The sequence below is a fragment of the Aquarana catesbeiana genome, linkage group LG02 (genome assembly GCF_042186555.1).
Source record: "Aquarana catesbeiana isolate 2022-GZ linkage group LG02, ASM4218655v1, whole genome shotgun sequence".
In the NCBI taxonomy this organism is placed as follows: domain Eukaryota; kingdom Metazoa; phylum Chordata; class Amphibia; order Anura; family Ranidae; genus Aquarana; species Aquarana catesbeiana.
This window is the reverse complement of record NC_133325.1, coordinates 399,558,760-399,579,670: the sequence shown is the minus strand read 5'-3', so window position 1 is coordinate 399,579,670 and position 20,911 is coordinate 399,558,760. Positions and strand designations below refer to the sequence as shown.

Below are 20,911 nucleotides of genomic sequence, written 5' to 3'. Positions count from 1 at the left end.
GTCCAACTGCCTCTGAATGCGAGTTTAACAGCGTCCCGTGTGCATGAGGCCTTACCCTTACATTTCGCTCCTTGTGACCATGGGGACACAAACTGCAATCAAATCCTGACAATGGTTCTAACTTCATTACTCTGTCCAAATCGTGACAAAAATTTTGATTGTACTTAGACCTGTGCATTTTTTTGCCAGATACCTTTTCTATTGAAATCAATGGAAATGCATCAAGACATACAAGCTCACTGTAATGTGTGCGAAAATGCATGTTAAATATGTTAGGCTTGTCAAAATTTACATTTAGATTCACCTTAAAATCCAGGATGCCTTATCTTTATTAGAGTTTACCACTTATACGCTCTTCTTTTTGGCTGCGGAGTCTAGGGTGAGGTGGTGGGGTTGTCGGTCTGGTGAAAGTAAACTTCTCTATTTAAGCCTTTAATAATATACATATTTTTATTTTTCCTCTGCCTTATTTCACTGGTGCCACAGAATATGTTAACTGTAGGAAAGCAAAAGCACATTTGAACTAATATTTGTAATACTGATTTGCCCTTTTAAAAGCATGAATGCAGCTTGTTGCTGAAAGACGTATAATTTTATGTAAGAGAATGATGTTGAAAGATGGATCGGTGTATTTGTGTGCCAACTCTGCATTTAAAGCTGGTTGGATTTGCTTTAAAATCTAAAGGTCACACCAGTTTTTTAATTTCTATACTATCTGTATTTTAAATGGGGTTTAAAATAACTTATTAGGTTTTTCTTGTTTTCTGTGATCCCATTAGGAAGATTCACCCTCTCTATTTGTCCTGCTTACCATTATCATTAAAAGTAAAAGAAAATACCACAATTTGGGTTGTCTCCAAAAAAAGTATTTGAGGAGACCTCTTCCAATGGGGACACTAGTTCTGGTGACTGGGGGGGGGTAAGGAATTCCCTTAAAGTGGATGTAAACCCAGTGTTATCCTTTCTAAACTACTGCCATGGGGGTTATCTATAAGGATATACATGCCTCCTGCATGTATCTTTACCTGTCAAATGTCTCCCCTCTGTCTGTAATTAGACCTGAAAAACTGCATATTCTGTGGGTGGGTCTGTTGTCTGGAGCTCAGTGGGTGGAGTTGTGATGTCAGTACACTCCCCGCCCGCCTCTACACTCCCCGCCCGCCTCTGCCTCTACACTCCCCGCCCGCCTCTACACTCCCCGCCCGCCTCTACACTCCCCGCCCGCCTCTACACTCCCCGCCCGCCTCTACACTCCCCGCCCGCCTCTACACTCCCCGCCCGCCTCTACACTCCCCGCCCGCCTCTACACTCCCCGCCCGCCTCTACACTCCCCGCCCGCCTCTACACTCCCCGCCCGCCTCTACACTCCCCGCCCGCCTCTACACTCCCCGCCCGCCTCTACACTCCCCGCCCGCCTCTACACTCCCCGCCCGCCTCTACACTCCCCGCCCGCCTCTACACTCCCCGCCCGCCTCTACACTCCCCGCCCGCCTCTACACTCCCCGCCCGCCTCTACACTCCCCGCCCGCCTCTACACTCCCCGCCCGCCTCTACACTCCCCGCCCGCCTCTACACTCCCCGCCCGCCTCTACACTCCCCGCCCGCCTCTACACTCCCCGCCCGCCTCTACACTCCCCGCCCGCCTCTACACTCCCCGCCCACCTCTACACTCCCCGCCCACCTCTACACTCCCCGCCCACCTCTACACTCCCCGCCCACCTCTACACTCCCCGCCCACCTCTACACTCCCCGCCCACCTCTACACTCCCCGCCCACCTCTACACTCCCCGCCCACCTCTACACTCCCCGCCCACCTCTACACTCCCCGCCCACCTCTACACTCCCCGCCCACCTCTACACTCCCCGCCCACCTCTACACTCCCCGCCCACCTCTACACTCCCCGCCCACCTCTACACTCCCCGCCCACCTCTACACTCCCCGCCCACCTCTACACTCCCCGCCCACCTCTACACTCCCCGCCCACCTCTACACTCCCCGCCCACCTCTACACTCCCCGCCCACCTCTACACTCCCCGCCCACCTCTACACTCCCCGCCCACCTCTACACTCCCCGCCCACCTCTACACTCCCCGCCCACCTCTACACTCCCCGCCCACCTCTACACTCCCCGCCCACCTCTACACTCCTTGTCAATATGCATTTCTCCTGTTTATTTCTAACACTGAACTTCTGCTATGATATCTAACATCCAGTGAAAAGACAGGAAAGTAACCACATGACTTCAGCATGCCAAATCATGCTGAGGTGTGGAACAGCCAATCCTTGCAGAGCTGCTGAAGAAAGGAGTGGGGGAGGGAATTAAAAAATAATGCCTGTGTCTTAGGCTAGTGCACGAGATGTAAATCACCTGTCACTCACAGCAAGGGGGAGGATTTGACAAAGTTTTTCTCTGTTTGTCAAGATTTTTCTCACTGAACAATAAGAGGATTGCTCAGAGATGGATTAACTCTGTGTGGCAAGACTGGGCTCAAATGATAGGAAATCTTATACTCTACAGTATGATATAAAAAAAAAAAATTTGGGTTTACATCCACTTTAATTTGCAGGGATTTCCAGTTTGGCTCTGGGACAGGAAGTGAACCAAAATCTTCACAATGGGACACAGATGGCCAAAAAAATGACAGGAGTTATAACCCTCCCTTACTCTATCCAAAATGAAAATCGGGGCTAATTCACACGATTTGCGGCAACAGATGCTTTACTGCAGTGTAAAGGGTTTACCACCACAGGGACACACAGGAAACAATTGTTTTCTATGTGTCTCATTCACACTGCAAAGCAGCCTAGTGAAATAAAATGCAGACGTGGTTAATTATATTCATGGTTTTTATTTTCTAGAACAGGTTTGAAAATTTAAAACGCGACTGTTGATGCAAGGGGGTGAGGCTTATGCTAAGGTGACTTGGGTAGACTAATAATAATTTTTATTGTGTTGCAAGGAGGTGCCAAAATGCAGGGTCACTCCTTTTCTAGAAAGTCAAAAGTTGGGTTACATTCTTTAATATTTAGCTTTTTTCCAAGTGAGACCTTGATGAGTTAGGCCTTGTTCTGTGTCACAATCCATGCTTCACAATCTCCTCTGTGTTGCAACACAAATGTGGGACTGCTAATGTGATGAAAAAGTGGTCTCTGTTAAAGTATAACCAAAGTAAAAACTTCTCCCCTTTTTGTTTGTTTTTTGGATAGAATGGAGAGTGGTTAAAACTAGGGATGCACCGAATGGGTTTTTTGGTGCCGAAACCGATACTGAAAATCTTCCTTGATCCCGAAAACCGAAACCGATACACCACTGATACCGAAAATGACTGACTGTTTTTAAAAATGTTTTTATACAGGAGATGGTCAGAGACTGGGGACATGGTGCAGGAGATGGTCAGAAACTGGGGACATGGTACAGGAGATGGCCAGAGACTGGGGACATGGTACAGGCGATGGCCAGAGACTGGGGACATGGTACGGGTGATCTCATTGGACGGGTGGTCTGTCTATCAAAGTGCCCGGACAAGGGGGAGGGGCTGTATGTGACGGCACACAGCGGGGAACACACAGCTATTGAAATGAAAGCTGTGATGTTCCCGGCGCTGTAATCAAACAGGCGCGGCTCTCCTCTCTTCTACAATATAGGAAGCCCCCCTAATAGGCGGCACCAGGGGCAGGGGCAGAGCCCCGCCCCTTTCGGTATCGGCAAAAATTCTCTTTCGGCTTTTTGCCAAAAGGGCCATTTTCGGCCGATATGTTTCGGTAGCCAAAATTTCGGTGCATCCCTAGTTAAAACACCTGTTTTTATCTGTCTGTATCCTCTTTAAGGAGATTAATCCTCTCTCTTTGCCATGTTTTACCATTTATTACTGAAAGTGAGAGAAAAACTTGAATTTTGGGTTGTCCCCAGAACAGAAATAGAGGGGAAATCTTCCAGTGAGCACATTAGTTCAGGTGACAACCAGGGATTCCCTCACTTTGGAGGGATTTCCTCTCACCTCCTGTTTTGGCTATGGGACAGAAAGTGAAAGGATATCTCCCCAATGAAAAAAAAAAAAAAACTGACAGGGTTTATCATTCTTCTTTATGCTAAATGAAAAAATAATGCCTTTTTAGATCTACTTTAATTTCCTTGTCTCTGTCAGATTAAAAAACTCTCACCCGAAGAGTACTAAGACTGAGAGTCCCAGGGATTGTGGAATATATCGTTTCTTCATAGGAAGTGTCATTTTATAAACTACAAGCAGAAGTCATGCATTAATCTGTGCAGTGCCATGCAGCATGCCTCATGTTTGATCACAAACTGAAACTTCTGACAGCAAAATTTGTACATTTAAACTGCTATAGGATGTACGTACAGGCAGTGATGGGCATTGATCGACGGCAGTGATGGGCGACACTGATTGCCAGCACTGACTGGCATCGCTAATGGGCACTGGTGGCACTTGTGGGCACTGATTACTGGCATTGGTGGGTACTGGTCGGCACTGTATGGTGACACTGTTTTACTATACTGTAATCAGGGCACTGATTACATTCCTACATGTCCCCCTGCATGGAGATGCCGCTGATCGGCTCTCCTTGCCACACACTGTCAGTGTGAGGCGAGGAGCGCCGATTACCGTCGCTTCCTTGTTTACATATGACTGGCTGTGCCGATCACATGGTTAAAGAGCCAGAAGTCCCAGAACGAGAGCCGCATCGGACAGCGGGGCGGGTGGCAACCGGTTAATGAATTGACCTGCTATCTAAGGTTTGGGCATCTTGTACGTTTTTTGTTTTTTTTTTACTCATCATAATCGATTAGTTGGCCGATTTTATTGTTTCGATTAATTGGATAAAAACCAAGTTTGGTGTATAATTTATGTAAAGTTTAAAAATAGTCTTTTTTTTTTTTTTTAAAGGGTAACTCCACTTTCGTGGGGGGAAAAAAATAGCAAAGAAAAAAATTATATACAGTTGGAATACAAGTCATATTGTAATTGAATGCGTATTAAAAATTTCAATCTGCAGTGCTGCTATTTTCTGTAAATGCAATATGGCTACCTGGAGTTGTTCTGTACACAGAATGTGTACTGACCACCCCCCCAAAAACATTTCCTGCTTGTGTGATTGGCTCACTGATTTTCCCAGAAGTCTGCCTAAGATACAAGTCAGATTTCAGGTATCTCCTGCAACAAAATGTCCTTTTTGGTGAGATTCTCTCACTAGGAACACGTCTAAAGGGATGCAGGCCCAGCAGCTTTCCTCATTAGTGCTCTGCAGCTGCGCAGCTGACTGATAATTATGAAACCACTCCCATTAGACCCACTCAGCACAGAGGAACAAATATAGTGATTTCTTCAGAATAACAAAAGGTAGGAATGGTGCAACAAAGGTTGTTATAATCCTTGCAATGTACATAGATCACCCAGAGGGGAATGTGTTTGTTTTTTGTTGTTTTTTTTTTCTCAACAAAAGTGGAGTTACCCTTTAAATATCTCTGCAGTGGTAAATATAAATAACCAGCTATATCATTGGGGAACAAAATATATATCTAATCCACTCTGAGAATAACAGATTTATACAGTGTGTGTGTGTGTGTGTGTGTGTGTGTGTGTGTGTGTGTGTGTGTGTGTGTGTGTGTATATAGATATATATAAATTTTATACTGTTTTACATGACAGACTCCCTTGTCATAGGCAGGTAGCTTGATGCAACCTGCGCCTGTTGTCACGTATGCTGGGCATACACAAACCATTTTTCCTTTTGAAAATTTTAATTTTAAAAAAGTTTGTTATATTTTCTAATCATTAGTGGGGTTCACAGTTTGCGGCCACAGTGACGGGAAAATTCGAAGGAGCAGAATAGAAAGAAAGCTTTTAGGCCGATGGAATTTTTAGACTGTGTATGTGATTTTCGTTCAGAACTTGCATTCATTTTAAAATTGGATGTTAAATGATAGAAATTTTAGAACGTACAGAGAATATTCATAAGAATATTCTCGTCTGAAAATCGCTGTGTATGGCTAGCAAACTACATTTAGTAGCGGCAGCATGCTGAGGTTTCTTTATATTATACCCAGAAGTAGGATATACAGGTGTTTTTAACTGGTAGTCCAGACATGAAAATGGAACATGGAATATAAACCTTTTTATATTAAAGTAGTACTGAAGGCTGAGACTTTTTTTTTTTTTTCATGGATGTAATCATTTTAACCACTTCAAGCCCACGGACATCATGTGACGTCCTGGGCTTTGAGCAGGTATATCTGAATAATGCCTGTAGTTACAGACATCATTCAGATATTGCCGGTTTCAGCCGGCGAATCTCTACACCATAGGAATAATCATAGCGGCCGTTCCGCCGCTTGATCGTTCCTATGGGAGGCGAGAGGGGACGTAAAAAAAAAAATAAAATTTTAAAGCGCCACTGTCCCCGTGTGCTCGCACGCAGAAGCGAACGCATACGTAAGCCCCACCCACATATGAAAACTGTGTTCAAACCATACATGTGAGGTATCGCCGCGAACGTTGGAGCGAGAGCAATAATTTTGGCCCTAGACCTCCTCTGTAACTCAAAACATGTAACCAGTAAAAAAATGTCAAGCGTCGCCTATGGGGATTTTTAAGTACCGAACATTGGCGCCATTCCACGAGCGTGTGCAATTTTGAAGCGTGACATGTTAGGTATCTATTTACTCGGCGTAACTTCATCTTTCAAAAAATGTGAAAACATTGGGCTAACTTTACTGTTTTTTGTTTTTTTTTTTTTTTTTAAACACAAAACATTTTTTTTTCCCAAAAAAAACGCGTTCGAAAAATTCCTGCGCAAATACTGTGTGAGATAAAAAGTTGCAACAACCGCCATTGTATTCTCTAGGGTCTTCGCTAAAAAAAACATATGATGTTTGGGGGTTCTATGTAATTTTCTAGCAAAAAAATGATGATTTTTACATGTAGGAGCAAAGTGTCAGAATTGGCCCGGTATTGAAGTGGTTAAATAGAATGCACAATACTAGTAAACTTTTACTTTAAATGTAATTGTAATGCCTTCTATTACCTCCAGTCTTAGCCTCCACCTTCTCTGAGTTCAGAAGGTGATCTTCCCTGCACAGAGCCCTTAAAGTCATTGTAAACATTGCCTTTTGTTTAAAAAAAAAAGTTTCACTTACCTGCTCTGTGTAATGGTTTTGCACAGAGCAGCCCTGATTCTCCTCTTCTGGGGTCCCCCGCCAGTGCTTCTGGCTCCTCCTGCCTTTAGAGTGCCCCTATAGCAAGCCGCAAAGTATAGTATGAGTACCCCTATAACATGGTTAAAAAAAAACCTTCTCCCTTTAGATCACACGCTTCCTTCTGCCCAGGACTACATGTCCCGTGAGGCATTGCTGCTCACACATTCATATATTCACAGGCACTTACTGACATGTATGGACAGTGTACTGAGCTGTATGTGTACTGCACTGTATTTTCTGATATGTACAAAAATAATGCATTCTGTATGCAGGACAACTAATCGATTATGAAAATAAGTGACAACTATTTTCATAATTGATAATGCTGATTAGTTGTTTCAGCCCTAAATAGAACATTGTACATTTTTGAGTGCAGTGATTTGATGCGCTTACGCATCTATACACATGTTATATGTGCGTTTTAACGCAAACTGACAATTAAGAAGAATTTTACAAGTATATGTGCACTTTAGCATGTTTTTTAGGGAATCTTTTACTAAGGATCTTAATGTCAAAAAGATCTTGAGCATACACATCAGTAAATTATTACATTGGTGTGCAACTGGCCTTAATGTTGCATAACTTTCTGAAGCTTGCCAGATTTTTCATCTGCCTAACATCAAAACCTCAGATTTCCTATAATGTTTCACATATACGGTAACCTATTAGGTAGGATTCAGATTATGTGGATTTGCTTGTTCCTCCGCTAGCTGCTGCTAAACCAACCTGCAGGCAGTTGACATTTGATTCAAAGGGGGGAAGGCTTAGGGCCCCGAATGGGCAGGACTTAGTGTATGTGTGTAATGTATGCGTGTGTGTGTGTGTGTGTGTATGTATATGTGTATGTGTGTGTGTATATATATGTATGTATATGTGTGTGTGTGTATATATATATACACACACACACACACACACACACACACACACACACACACACACACACACACACACACACACACACACACACACACACACACACACACACACACACACATATATACATACATACATACATACATACATACCGAAATTTCGGCAACCGAAACATATCGGCCGAAAACGGCCCCCGCCCCTGGTGCCGCCTATCAGGGGGACTTCCTATATTGTTGAAAGGGGGGAGAGCTGCCGCCTTTTTGATTACAGCTTTCGTTTCAATAGCTGTGTGTTCCCCGCTGCGCGCCGCCACATACAGCCCCTCCCCCCTTGTGCGGGCACTTTGATAGACAAATCACCCGTCCAATCCTGGGATGGGTGATCTGTCTATCAAAGTTCTCCGAACAAGGGGGAGGGGCTGTATGTGACGACACGCAGCAGGGAACACACAGCTATTGAAATGAAAGCTGTGATGTTCCCGGCGCTGTAATCAAACAGGCAGTGGCTCTCCTCTCCCTTCACTGGCTGCCCTGCACTGGGGACACTGGCTGCCCTGCACTGGGGACACTGGCTGCGCTGCATCTGACGGGCACTGGTGAGGCTGCATTGATCTCTTGTATCATGTCCGCAGTCTCTGACCATGTCCGCAGTCTCTGACCATCTCCTGTACCATGTCCTGTACCATGTCTTCAGTCTCTGACCATGTCCTGTACCATGTATTATAAATACTGGAAGAGCACTGGCCATCAGTATCTATTTGGGCAATCTTGCATAAGCCTGCTCTAAAAGGAGTGCTACATAACAGTGGCTTTTGACTCGAGCAGTATTATATTTGCAAGTAAAATATTGGCCAAATCATCGGGATAAAAAAAACCTTTTGTCAGCAATATGTTAGGATGGACAATCTGGTATGATGAAAAGAGAAGTGCGGGGTATGAAAATACAAACGCTGTTTATGTGGCTGCAGCATAGGTCCTACACCACCTCTAAGACCGAGAACTGAGTGATCAAAAACTGCTGATAGCTTAGTTCTCGGTCTTCAGTGAGCAGAGAGCCAGTGACTGTCAAGTCACCAGCTTTCTGTCCCTCCAGTGCTCACTGGAGTGGCTACACAGAAGATCCCCATTTAAAGGAATGCTAGCTGACAGGGAGCACGTATCCAACAGATGGTACAGGTTCAGCAAAGCCTCCTGATGCCTCTGAACCCCAAGGCCAGACTTTTTACTGATGTTGTGATTTTCTAATTCCATGCTGCAATTGGGGAAACGCTTCCCTCTGTAGTCCATAAGTCATGGATGGTTCTCGCAATGGATGCTAGCCAGTCGAGCTTTGGAGTAGTTGTGAACACCTTCGGGGACTTGGTTGTAGCAGGAGACTTGCCTGCCAATTACCATTATGGAATTTGGGGTGATTTGGTTATCCGTTAACACTGGACTTCTCTATTGTGAGGTCACCTGGCAAGAATACAGTTGAACAATTCCACAGCTGTTGCCTAAATCAATGCGGCAATAGAAGTTGCACCACTTGAAGGCAAGCGGGATCAGGAAGGAGGTCATTGAGTTGCTCCTCGCTGCATTGACTTGGCCCAGGAGGACTTGGTACCCAAACATACGTGGGCTCCTTGAACATGCTCCCTGGGTCCTACTGCATCTTTCGGACCTTCAGTCCCAAGGGTCAGTGTTCCATCCTGCTGCTCAGTCATTGGCATAATGAATTAAAGCCATAATCCTAAGAGACAGGCTTTTCAGATTCTGCCATTTCTATCCTTTTGAAAGCTAGAAAAGTTGACTTCGCACCTGAAACCTACTTTGCTTGGTGTGAATTAAGGAACTTTTATTCTAGAAAGTGCTCACGGGATTTATTGTCTTTCCACCAGTCTTGCCTGGCCCAACGTTTTGGCTTTGAGTACCATTAAGGAACAAATCTCTACTTTGACTGGCCTCCTTTACACCTTTGGCCTCTCCTTTCTAGATAAGGCCCTTGTTCAGGGAGTAGCTGGCATCTTTCATCTCTCTTCTCCTCAATCTGGTTCTCCCATCTCTTTAGAAGCTGGACTTTGAACCCATCAGGTGTATCCACCTGTCTAACATTTCCTGTAAGGTGTCCTTGTGGCTATCACCTCTGAGAATAATCTGAGTTGCAGCCTTATCGTGTAAGGAGCCTTTATTAATATTGCACAAGTATTAGATTGTCTTAAGTCTAAAGATGTTTTCTTCCAAAGGTGGTCTCTGCTTTCTTCTGTATATCTTAAAATAATTGAAATTTCCTTGCACTGCCTGGATGCAGTGCATGCTGTGGGAGCTTTACTTCTTGGCTACTACTTTCGCTCAGAAATTGGAGTCCCTGTTTATGGCACCTGAGGGCTAGCACAAGGGTCTCCCCTGCATCTCGCTCTACCATTCATAGTTTTAAGCAGGTTTATTGTCGAAAGCTGATAGTTTGAATTATATAGTTCCTTCCTTGGGGCACACTGCCAGATCTGTTAATTCTCCTTGGGCTTTTGAGCATCAGGCATCTGCATCTCTGATTTTCTAGGATGCTGTTCTATAGTTCTAACTCCCTGTCCTAGGGTAACCACGCTTCTCCATAAATAAAGTATGTTTATAGTTGCCACTCTATAGCGAAGGAAATGTTGCCGCATTGTCCAGTAGAAATAAAGGAAAAGAAGCCTTAAAGCAAACCTTTGGTCATTTTTTCAACTTTCCATCTATTAAATCTTCTGCCCTTGTTTTTAACTTTTGGATAGTAAAACATTTTTTTTTCTGCCAGTAAATACCTTTTTATACAGCCCACTTCCTGTTTCTTGTCTGGTAAAAATGACATCATGCACAGCTCTCTCTCACTTTAGTGAGAGTTTGCCAGAAAGGAAGGGGCGAGTCCTAAGGGGGCCAATGAAAGCTGTAGGTGTGTGTCTGTGTAAATCCAGGAAGTCAACAGGCAGCAGCTTCAGCTGCCCACAGTTAAAATGGATGCAGCCAGACTTGGTGGAGGGAAGCCTAAGAATGGCAAAGATGTTTTTATTACAAATTATGTGAGCAGACTGCTGTTCCTCTTTAAGGCTGCATTCACATCTGAGCGTTTTCAGCTCGTAAAATGCTCATCTCAAAAGTTCCAAAACGCCCAACAAGAAAAATCCCATTCATTTCAAAGGCACCTGTTCATATACAAGTGTTTTTGTCACCTGAAGCAAAATGCCTAAAGCTCAAAGTATATGAGCTGCTTTTTTGGCAGATTACAAGAGTTTTTGCCCCCATAGACTTCTGTAGAAATGCCTGACTTGAGCAGAAAAACGCTCGTATAACGCCTGTAAAAATGCTCAAATAGCATCTCTCCACCCCTAATTTCCTCTCTCTCTCTCTCTCTCTCTCCCCTAGTGCTTAAATTGTCTAAACAAAAACGGCCGAAGCTGTGAAAATTCTTGTAATACACATCAAAAATGCTTTGAAAAAGCTTGTAAAAAAAAAAAAAAAAAAACTGCAAAAAAAAGCTTAAACGCCTGAAAACTATATGCTCAGGTCTGAATGCAGCCTTAAGATTAGGAAGCTACCAGTCCTAAGGACTGGCAAGTTGCGACGTATTACATTTTGTTCTTGGATTTAGATGCTTTGTGCCTCCTGACATTTGTTTTGAGGACTTGCAATGTGGGGAAGTAAAGAAAAATTTTTATCATAAGACTGTTACCATTCCCTCTTTGACTTTATATGTAAATAGGTGAATGTTGGGTAAATCAGCCGCTCCCTCCCAGGATTATGTGGCTGTGTATATTTTTCATATTCTATAAAGGGGGTTGCTAACACATGCAGTAGACTTTGCCTACATACTGTTTTCTCCCTACAGCTTGTGTAGTAAAGCAACATAAGAAACAGAATGGACTCCTTTGGGTTCTATTCACACTAATGCGTTTTTTGATGCATTTTGCAGAAATGCATGGGAATTTTTTAACATGGGTCCCTATGGAACATGTTCACATCAATGCATTTTTGTGCCTCTGCGTTTTTGGAAAGGGTCGGGGACTTTTTTTCATGCAAAATGCAGCGTTTTGCATGCAATAGAATTCAATGGACCCGCATCCAAAACGCAAATACTGCGTTTTTGCTGCGTTTTGCGTTTCTTTTTCTTTACACTGTATACAGTATAAAAAAAAAAAAAACTGTGTAAAAAAACAAAAAACGCATGTTCAAAAACGTGGCAAGCACCGCAAAAAGCACTGCAGAAATGCTCAAAAGCAACATGCATAGATGTGAATCGAGCCTTAAAGGGTGTTAAGACTGTTTCATCTTGAAGGCATAGCTTCTTTAAAACTTTAATGAGTGTTATGTACAACTTGGGTTTTGAATTATTGACATAGTATTTGTGTTTATCCGTTAATATGTAAAGCACTTGTTATCTGTCTTTATTCATGCATTCATTTGTGTATGTAACCTCTACTTATTTAGAAATTTGAAATGGGATTAACTTTGAATGAGAGATAGATGTATAGATATGTATGTATGTATGTGCATTGCTTCACTGTAAACTGAATTTTTTTTTTTCTCCCAGGTGATAAAAGTGCTATATGCATACAATAGTGAAAATGCCATAAATACTTAAAATGCAAAATTCATAATATAAACTAGCTTATCAGTCTACAACCCTGGTTATTTGTTGGTTCCACCAGTTCAGGTGTGTGCCCTGTTTACAAAGCACACCAGTATTTTGACAAAGTAGATGTAAGGTGTGGAGGCACAACATTTGGACTGGTGTCTAATTAAAATATATTTCGTTTTTGTCTATTAAAACAAACATGTCATACTTGCCTGCTCTGTGCAATGTTTTTGCTCAGAGTAGCCCTGATCCTCTTCGGGGCTCCCCCTCCAGCGCACCTGGCCACTTATTACGGGAGCACTCGTGCAAGCTTGTGCTTGTGTCCTGCTTCCTCATCATAGGATTTGATTGACCGCAGCAGGAGTCAATGACTCCCGATGCTATCAACATGCACAATGAGGAGGAAGAGAGGCGGGAGAGCTGCTGCTCCCAAGCACGCTGGATCGAGATTGGGCTCAGGTAAAGTGTAAACCTGATTTCCTTTACAACCACTTTAAAATGCATTGGGGGGCCGGAAGTGTGATTCCTGCTGAACTTTCTGGCACCAGCTGACTAAAAACTATGTAGTTTAAAAACCATTTAAAATTCACGATTGATTTGGTTATTTCATAAGTAATTTTATTTTTTATTTTTAAGTGTAAACATCACTTATTTGTCTGGAGGCCAATCACATTAACATCGGCTGTCTCCATATTTATTTTTGCACAGGATTTCTTTAGACATTAAAGAGATTTGTGAATTATGGTGTGGGGAAAAAGGCTCACCCCTATTTACCTCATGGAAAAATAACTTGTGTAATTTAAAAATGTGTACTTTTATTGATGCTAGAGGGTACAGTCAGCACTGTACTTTGAAAGGTTTCAGCGCTCATACACGGAAGCCATACTGTCATTCTTGTCCATTCCCAGAATGCCTTGTATTTTGTGCTTGTTTTACAGAATACCAGGCTTTCTGTGATTGGACAAGGGGAGAGGAGGGATGAATACAGAGGCATAACTAGAACCTTCAGGGCCCTGGTTATTCCATTTTTTTTTTTTTGAGTGCCTCAATGGACATCCTCCCCGAACCCTCCCTCCCGCGTGCCCCCTGGGCATGCATCCAGCACGCTCTGTGACTGCTTTTCATAAATCACAATAAAGGGCCAATCACGGCAGCCCTTTACCGTGTGATCAGCTGATCACATGTAAACAGACTTGCTGGTTAACGGCAGTACTTTCCTCCTACACTGTGTCTGTGTGAGGAAAGGAGAGCCGTTTACCGGTAAGACTGTGAGTACATTGATAATCAGTGCCTCCTCAGCAAGGCTCTGAACTGAGAGCGTATTTTTCATAAAGCTCAGAGCCTGCACTGACCGCTCGCATGGATCGGAGAAGAGAAAGCCGATCTGCTCCTTCTCCTCCCACCCGTCTCCTCCTGTGTGTCCCCCAGAAAGTGTGAAGCTAAGCAGCTAAATTTGATCATTCAGCTGCTGGGCTTCACACTTTCCACGGTGCAAACATGCAGGCTCTGGGCTGTGTGAGAGATGCTCTCAGCTCCAGAGCCCTGCAGCCAGCAACCCCGCTGGGGGGCCCCCCTACAGTGGCTTTTTTTATAAGTGCGACCCTGGTAGTTCCGCCATTGGGTGAATAAGAAAAATTAAGAATTGCAGCTCTGGTAGTATGGAGCCTGCTGTACTTTTCTGGCATTTATGATTGCACAATTTTTACTACACACAGCCGTGATCTTTATGTGGGGTAAATATTAGAGATAACTTTTCATATAAAAAAATTGCATCTCCTGCCTGGGGTTTTGCTTTTAAGGAAAATGCTACTGATCTAATATCTGAAGTGATTCTTTTTAGAATGTGATCACCACTTGCCATGCTTACCTTTTTTAGAATTAACTGCATAAATGTTTTTCTTTTCAACAGTGGAGGAAGATGGAATTTGGGAGAATGGTCTTTCCTATGACTGTCGTACTCTGCTATTCAAGGCCATCCACAATTTGCTGGAGAGATGTTTAAATAACCGTAACTTTGTACGGATTGGGAAATGGTTTGTGAAGCCATATGAAAAAGATGAAAAACCAGTTAATAAAAGGTGAGTTGGTTTATTCATTTTTGTAGCCTCATCCTGCCATAGACACTCCAAACATCTAAGGCTGACCACAGATTGTCACAGGTTTTACCAAGAATGACTTGGAATGAATCTTCTGACTCCAGATTTGCTGAAGGACCTATTTTATTTTACCTTCTTTGACAAGCAGAAGTGGACCACATTTGGTTAATCATTATATTGTTCTTGTTTAGAAAGGTAAATAAGTGGCTGTCTTAAAGAATTCCAGCCATGCTGTTTTTTTGTTTAGTTTTTTACATAGTTGGGTCCAGCTAGCACCAATGTAGTAACTATGTATATACCATAACTGACTGACTAATGACCCTGGAAGCTGAAAATCACTGAAATAGACACCACTACTCCAATGATCTCCACTTGTTACCAGGTCCTGTGCTGAGTGGTTGATCTGATGCATTGTGATTACTGAAGGTGGGCTGCTTGGCACAAGCCCCATTCAGAGAATGCTTTGCGTTTTCTGAATAAATGCAAATCATTTTTTTATTGGATTCAGTAGAGAGTATGATGTCACTGCCTGCCTCTCTACCTTGTCTAATCAGAGAATGCTTTGTATTCAGAAAGTGCAAAGCATTCTCTGAATGGTGCTTGTGCTGAGCTGTCCACCTCCTGTATTCACATTGCACTCAGCATGAGACCCAGAAGCAAGTGGAGATCACTGGAGTGGTGATGTCTACTTCAGTGATTTCCAGCTTCCATGGCCTTCGGGCAGGTATGGTATACTGTCCATAGTCGCATTGGTCCAAACTGGAATTCTTCTTTTAAAAGTGTTACCAGCAAGTTTGGTGCATCATACCCAGTGCTACTTGCATGCTTTGGAGGCAATCTATAGCTCAGTCTTCCTATGATCATTGATGTGTATTGTCTAGTTGATGCATGTAAGCCATGGAGGTTCTGTTAACCTGGAACTGGTCATTGTTGATGTCACAAGCAAAATCACAATATACGTTTTTCATAGCTAGCTCATGCTGAAAATAGAAATATGTATACATTTTTATTTTTTACTTTTGGTATGCCTGATTAGTATTCTTAGAAAGTACTTTGTGATAAAATGGGAGTGGCTTCAGAACCGGAAGGATGCTCTAAGTAGGACAGTGTGGGATAAACAGCAGGAGCTGAAAGCTGTGATCATGTGAATAGCTAGCGTATTAGGTTTCTGTTAAGGCATCGAAGGCATACATGTATAAAAATAAAGCAGTTGCCTGTTGCTTGACTTTAAAAATATGGAAGTTGTGAGAAATATGGTGTGTAAGGGCTATCTTTATTAGCTTTTTATGGTAAGATCTGTTATGGAAACCAATGTACCTTTTTGTTTTCAAGTGGCCTGTAAGTTTATTATGGCAGCACTTTCTTTGGGGAGGTGACAATGTTCAGACATGGCTGCCAAATTTAACCCGAGTATTTTTTCATCTTTTTAGTCGGTTATTACAAAACTTGCTTGCAGATAACTTTGTGTCAGTATGTAACTATTATTGTTCTCCCCAATTGTGGGCCAAATTCTTCCCGTCCCCACCCACGAGCACAGCAATAATCTGCATTCAGCCCAGAGGTTTGAGGAACAATACTTCTACAAAATGAAATAGAAATTCCTTAAAATGTAATTGAGACCCTTCACATTACTAGTAATACTGTGCTTGTTTAAAGTAACCTCTAAGTAAGGGCTAAATACAGATGAAATACTTATAAAAGAGGTGTCAAAGGATTTGTATTTTTGTTTATACAGATCTGATACTTGCACAACTTGCGACACCACACAATTCTACCTGGCATCTGATTTGTCTCAGCTGCAGTTTTAGTCGCAACTAATTGGCTACTTGTGTTGCTTCTCCCTCCCCTTCTCTGAACTCTGCTGTACAGGCCCTGCAAAAGTCAGATACGAAGTCCAATTCAGGCACTTGCACTGTAATACATTTAGGCTGGGTTCACACTGGTGCGACACGACAGCCGTCCTACTTTGGATCCGACTTTGCCCTGCGACATGAAGCCGGCATGTGTCCGATTTTCAATGAACGGGGATCCGACTTGGATCCCCGCCAATGCCCGGCACTGTGTTTGGTATGAATCTTTAGGGGGAACTCCGCGCCAAATTTTAAATAAAAAAACCGGCATGGGTTCCCCCTCCAGGAGCATACCAGGCCCTTGGGTCTGGTATGGACCTTGAGGGGAACCCCCTACGCCGATAAAAACGGCGTGGGGGTCCCCCCCAATCCATACCAGACCCTTATCCGAGCACGCAGCCCGGCCGGACAGGAATGGGGGTGGGGACGAGCGAGCGCCCCCCCCCCCTCCTGAACCGTACCAGGCCGCATGCCCTCAACATGGGGGGGTTGGTGCCTTGGGGGAGGGGGCGCGCTGCGGCCCCCCACCCCAAAGCACCTTGTCCCCATGTTGATGAGGACAAGGGCCTCTTCCCGACAACCCTGGCCGTTGGTTGTCGGGGTCTGCGGGCGGAGGGCTTATCGGAATCCAGGAGCCCCCTTTAATAAGGGGGCCCCCAGATCCCGGCCCCCCACCCTATGTGAATGAGTATGGGGTACATGGTACCCCTACCCATTCACCTAGGGAAGTGTCAATAAAAAAAACCACAGTACACAGGTTTCAAAACTAGTTTATTGGGCAGCTCCGGTATCTTCTTCCGACTTCTCCCGGTGTTCCGCCTCTTCTCCCGGGCCCCGCCGCTATCTTCTTCCAGCTCTATTGCCAGCGAGGGGCCCGGTCTGCTGCCGCTGTCTTGTCGCCGCTGTCTCGCCGCTCCTTCTCTTCATCTCTTCTTCCGATGTTGACACGACGCTCTCCCCGGCTGGAATGCTCTCTGTGCGCTCTGCTCTGACTTATATAGGCGGTGACCCCGCCCCCTTATGCCGTCACAGTCCCTGGGCATGCTGGGACTGTGACGTTTTAGGGGGCGTGGTCTTCACCCGATGACCACGCCCCCTTATGCCGTCACAGTCCCAGCATGCCCAGAGACTGTGACGGCATAAGGGGGCGGGGTCACCGCCTATATAAGTCAGAGCAGAGCGCACAGAGAGCATTCCAGCCGGGGAGAGCGTCGTGTCAACATCGGAAGAAGAGATGAAGAGAAGGAGCGGCGAGACAGCGGCGACAAGACAGCGGCAGCAGACCGGGCCCCTCGCTGGCAATAGAGCTGGGAGAAGAGGCGGAACACCGGGAGAAGTCGGAAGAAGATACCGGAGCTGCCCAATAAACTAATTTTGAAACCTGTGTACTGTGGTTTTTTTTTATTGACACTTCCCTAGGTGAATGGGTAGGGGTACGCTGTACCCCATACTCATTCACATAGGGTGGGGGGCCGGGATCTGGGGGCTCCCTTATTAAAGGGGGCTCCCGGATTCCGATAAGCCCCCCGCCCGCAGACCCCGACAACCAACGGCCAGGGTTGTCGGGAAGAGGCCCTTGTCCTCATCAACATGGGGACAAGGTGCTTTGGGGTGGGGGGGCTGCAGCGCGCCCCCCTCCCCCAAGGCAACAACCCCCCATGTTGAGGGCATGCGGCCTGGTACGGTTCAGGAGGGGGGGGGGCGCTCGCTCGTCCCCACCCCCATTCCTGTCCGGCCGGGCTGCGTGCTCGGATAAGGGTCTGGTATGGATTGGGGGGACCCCCCACGCCGCTTTTTCGGCGTAGGGGGTTCCCCTCAAGTTCCATACCAGACCCAAGGGCCTGGTATGCTCTTGGAGGGGGAACCCATGCCGGATTTTTATCTAAAATTTGGCGCGGAGTTCCCCCTCAAGATGATCTGAGCACAAGTCGCGTGCCGAAGTCGGATCATGCGAGACGGCAATCCGACTTTGATCCGACTTCAATGATAGTCAATAGGATGAAGTAGGATCAAAATCGGACCAAAGTAGTACAGGGAGCATTTCTAAAGTCGGAACGACTTGTGTCGGACCAGTTAGGACGGCTCCCATAGGGAAACATTAAATTTCACACGTCATGCGACATGAGCTCCCAATGTCGGAGCGTTTGTCGGACCAGTGTGAACCCAGCCTTAGGGATTTTTTAATGAATACAGAGCTGTGTGTGTGTGGTGGTTTTTTTTTTTTTTTTTTTTTTAAATCTGCCCAGGGTGCAGCTTTAAAAAAATAGTCCCCTTACGTGGCAGCGATTGTAGTACGTTCCAGGAGTCAGCTCAGCTTATTGTACACAGTTGTCTTTTTCCACCTCTTACAATTTTTAGATTTATAGAAGCTCATGTTGCCCATTACCTCTTTTACAATAGCGGACCAATCGGGCCCACCTTTGTTTTTTCAGGCAGACCTGATCAGACTCTCCAGTCAGCTTCTATGGAGTGGTAGGAGTCAAAGGACACGTGTCCATTGACGCCCACCAACATCCGATCTTGTCCACTAAAAGCAGATGGATGAGGATCTGTTCCCCATCTGTCTATTGGATGGCAGTCAGGTGTTAATGGACAGGTGGTCCGTTTACATCCGACCACCCATAGAGGAGAGCTGGCTGTGTCTGTATCCACTCTGCAAAAGCGGAGCGGAAACAGACCAGTCATCTGCCTGCTCAGTGGGTATCAGTGGGCAAACTCCTCGCTGAGCAGGCGGACTCCAAAAAAGGGGTCTCCATGTTGAATCACTTGAACTAGCTAAAAATCTACCTAAGTGAAAATTTTCATTGCATGTTCTCTCTTGATATACTACACAAATAGAATTAGCATTTTAGGCAACACTTTTACAGAGCAACTTGTACTGCTCTGGTGTGTGTTTATTAAATTGGAATGTACAATAATTTGGTAGGTTTAACAACCAGCCAGATTTCTTGTTTTCATTTTTTCACTTGATACTAGAAAGGCCTGTTGCTATCTGAATGTATGGTATGTGTGATGCGATTTAACTTCAAACCGGTGTTCTCTGAAAAACTTGTTTTTTTTATGTAGTGGTGTGCCTGTATGATGTAGCATGTACAGCCAAACATTTTACCAATCACTTTAAAAATCCTTGGCTTTTTTAATGTTGAGCCTTGAGAGAGGAAAATCTTGTATGGGGAATATTGTGTTTTGGTTGATGTAATAGGAAAATTACAAGCTCAGGACAAGAACAAGCATGATCTGGATAATATAACCTGGCATCATAGTAACAGGGCCTATAAAATAATGACAAGTTGCCTGCAACCTGTCTCCTGCCTGCCTGCAGTACACTCTTCTGCTGTAATTGTGGACTTTGGGGTCCCAAGATTGAGCATTTGACAATTAGAATATACAGTATATGCTGATATGTTGATGTCTCCAACCACCTGTGCACTTTATCACCCTCCCACCACCTTCTCCCTCATCAAAGCAATATTTTCCAAAACTTGGCAGTTGTGTTTTAGGCAGATCTAAATAGTCTTGATCTTTGTGTGTGTGTGTGTGTTTGGTTTTTTTTTCGTTTTTTTTTTTTTTTTTTTTCCTTTTGCTCTAGCATTATAGTATGTATAGATATGGTATATTGATTTATGCATGCTATTTTGTGTTTTGAACACTGTAACAAATGTACTGTAGCTTGTGAACATAAAGGCTCTTATTTGTTTTTTTTGTCCTTGGTAGCTTTCCAGCCTCTTGGCAGCTGTTGTGTCGTCCTCCCTTTTTTTAGAGTCTGTAATAAGTAATGTTTTACATGATCAAATGTGGTTCTGCACTGTCAGAGCACACATTCTAAAACATTATTCACTATGTAATTTATTGCTGCATTCAGTTCCGATGTGAACACCAATAATCATCCGTTTGTATATTCTTGATTGCAAATATGCCAATTTAACTAGTAAGATCTAGAGAGCAGGGGAATATGAAGTGTTACCAGGGGGTGCATTGTTTGAGCACTTTAAGTCTTCATGCACACGGGCGTATTAAAGTACTCCTATCTATGCTGTATCTTTTTGCCAGAAGCTGGCAGATGTGTGAAAAAATGCTAATTTTGGCACATAGTTAGACATATGACTTTAGAAGTGTGTGCGCTAAAATCCTTCTACTGGCTAGAATATTTATTTATGCTAGGTACTGGAATACATTTATATGCAAACTATGCCAGTAAGCTCCTTTCCGAGTGCAAGTTTGTTTTTTTTTTTTTTTGTTTTTTTTGTTTTTTGCCCTTGAATGTTGCTAAAAAAAAAATGAATCTAAACGCCGC

General features: G+C 44.2%; 1 protein-coding gene across 2 annotated transcripts in view; it reads left to right on the top strand.

The window, feature by feature from the left end:
• The window catches only part of MED13 (mediator complex subunit 13), a 151,356-nt gene that overhangs the window by 16,183 nt on the left and 114,262 nt on the right, over positions 1 to 20,911 (top strand). For both annotated transcript variants that reach the window (XM_073615258.1, XM_073615257.1), the window contains exon 3: positions 14,581 to 14,749. In XM_073615258.1, the coding sequence (XP_073471359.1) occupies positions 14,581 to 14,749 (169 nt within the window). The remainder of the gene's footprint in view (positions 1 to 14,580; positions 14,750 to 20,911) is intronic.